The sequence below is a fragment of the Meleagris gallopavo genome, unplaced genomic scaffold (assembly GCF_000146605.3).
Source record: "Meleagris gallopavo isolate NT-WF06-2002-E0010 breed Aviagen turkey brand Nicholas breeding stock unplaced genomic scaffold, Turkey_5.1 ChrUn_random_7180001957651, whole genome shotgun sequence".
NCBI lineage: Eukaryota > Metazoa > Chordata > Aves > Galliformes > Phasianidae > Meleagris > Meleagris gallopavo.
In genome coordinates, this window is record NW_011217721.1 from 18,654 (window position 1) to 19,672 (window position 1,019).

The 1,019-nt window shown below is 67.3% G+C and overlaps 1 protein-coding gene across 1 annotated transcript in view; it reads left to right on the top strand.

Annotated features, from left to right (window-relative positions):
* The first annotated feature begins 6 nt into the window (after positions 1-6).
* MIDN (midnolin) overlaps positions 7-1,019 on the top strand; it is a 3,790-nt gene continuing 2,777 nt past the window's right edge. Inside the window, exons 1-3 of the mRNA XM_010728408.3 lie at positions 7-62; positions 277-409; positions 505-801. Of these exons, the coding sequence (XP_010726710.3) occupies positions 289-409; positions 505-801 (418 nt within the window). The 5' untranslated portion in view covers positions 7-62; positions 277-288. The remainder of the gene's footprint in view (positions 63-276; positions 410-504; positions 802-1,019) is intronic.

Genomic DNA, 1,019 nt, shown 5'->3' on the forward strand with positions numbered 1-1,019 from the left:
TCCGGTCGCACGGGGCCAGCGCGCAGACGGTGAACAGCAGCGTGGTGTCCTCGTGCTCAGAGGTGAGTTGGGGTCGAGGCTTCACGTGGGTTGCTGGGGCTCTGAGGGGCTCAAGGTGCCGTTTAGGTGCCCGTGGCTTTGGGGGCAAGTGCTGCTCATCCTCTATTGCCAAACCTAGAGGTGTCCCCTGGCTCTGGGGGTGCTGGGTGGGGTTTGGGGGAGGAGGGCTGTGCTGAGGGCTGTGCTGACCCCGTGTTTCCCCATCCATCCCTGCAGGTGGACTGCAGTATGCGTGGCGGCTCCTCGCCCAGCAGCAGCCCTGCGCCGAGCGCCCGCTCCCGCAAACCCGGGGCCGTCATCGAGAGCTTCGTCAACCACGCGCCTGGGGTCTTCTCAGGGACCTTCTCCGGTACGTGCGGCTGATGGCCGGGGGGGGGGTCACAGTGGGGGCTGTGTATCCGGGAAGCCGGCGGGCTCACATCTCCTCTTTTCCTCCCCCCCCAGGCACTTTGCACCCCAACTGCCAGGACAGCAGCGGGCGGCCGCGGCGGGACATCGGCACCATCCTGCAGATCCTCAACGACCTCCTCAGCGCCACGCGACACTACCAGGGCATGCCGCAGTCCCTGGCACAGCTCCGCTGCCAGACACAGTTCTCCTCATCCTCCTCCTCCTCACCGCCCGCATCCCCGGACCTCACCACCAAAACTACCTCAGAGCCGCTGCCCGCGGCCGCAGCGTCCGCTCCTCTGCACCCCGTCGTCCAGTGCCAAAGCCAGATCCGGATGTGCAAGCCCAGTGGTGAGCATGGCCCTGGGGGGTGGCGGAGGGGACGGGTCTGGGGGCACCGAGGCCGTTGCCCATCCGTAGGGAGCAGCTCTTGCCCGTGGCACTGGGATCCTGCTATCAGATTCTCTCCCTCCTCCTTGCCCTCCTGTACGCTGGGATCCTCTCCACCTGCACAGCTCTGCCCCAGGGCTCATCCCGTGGGTGGGGGAGCAGCTCTCGTTGCCCCCCCC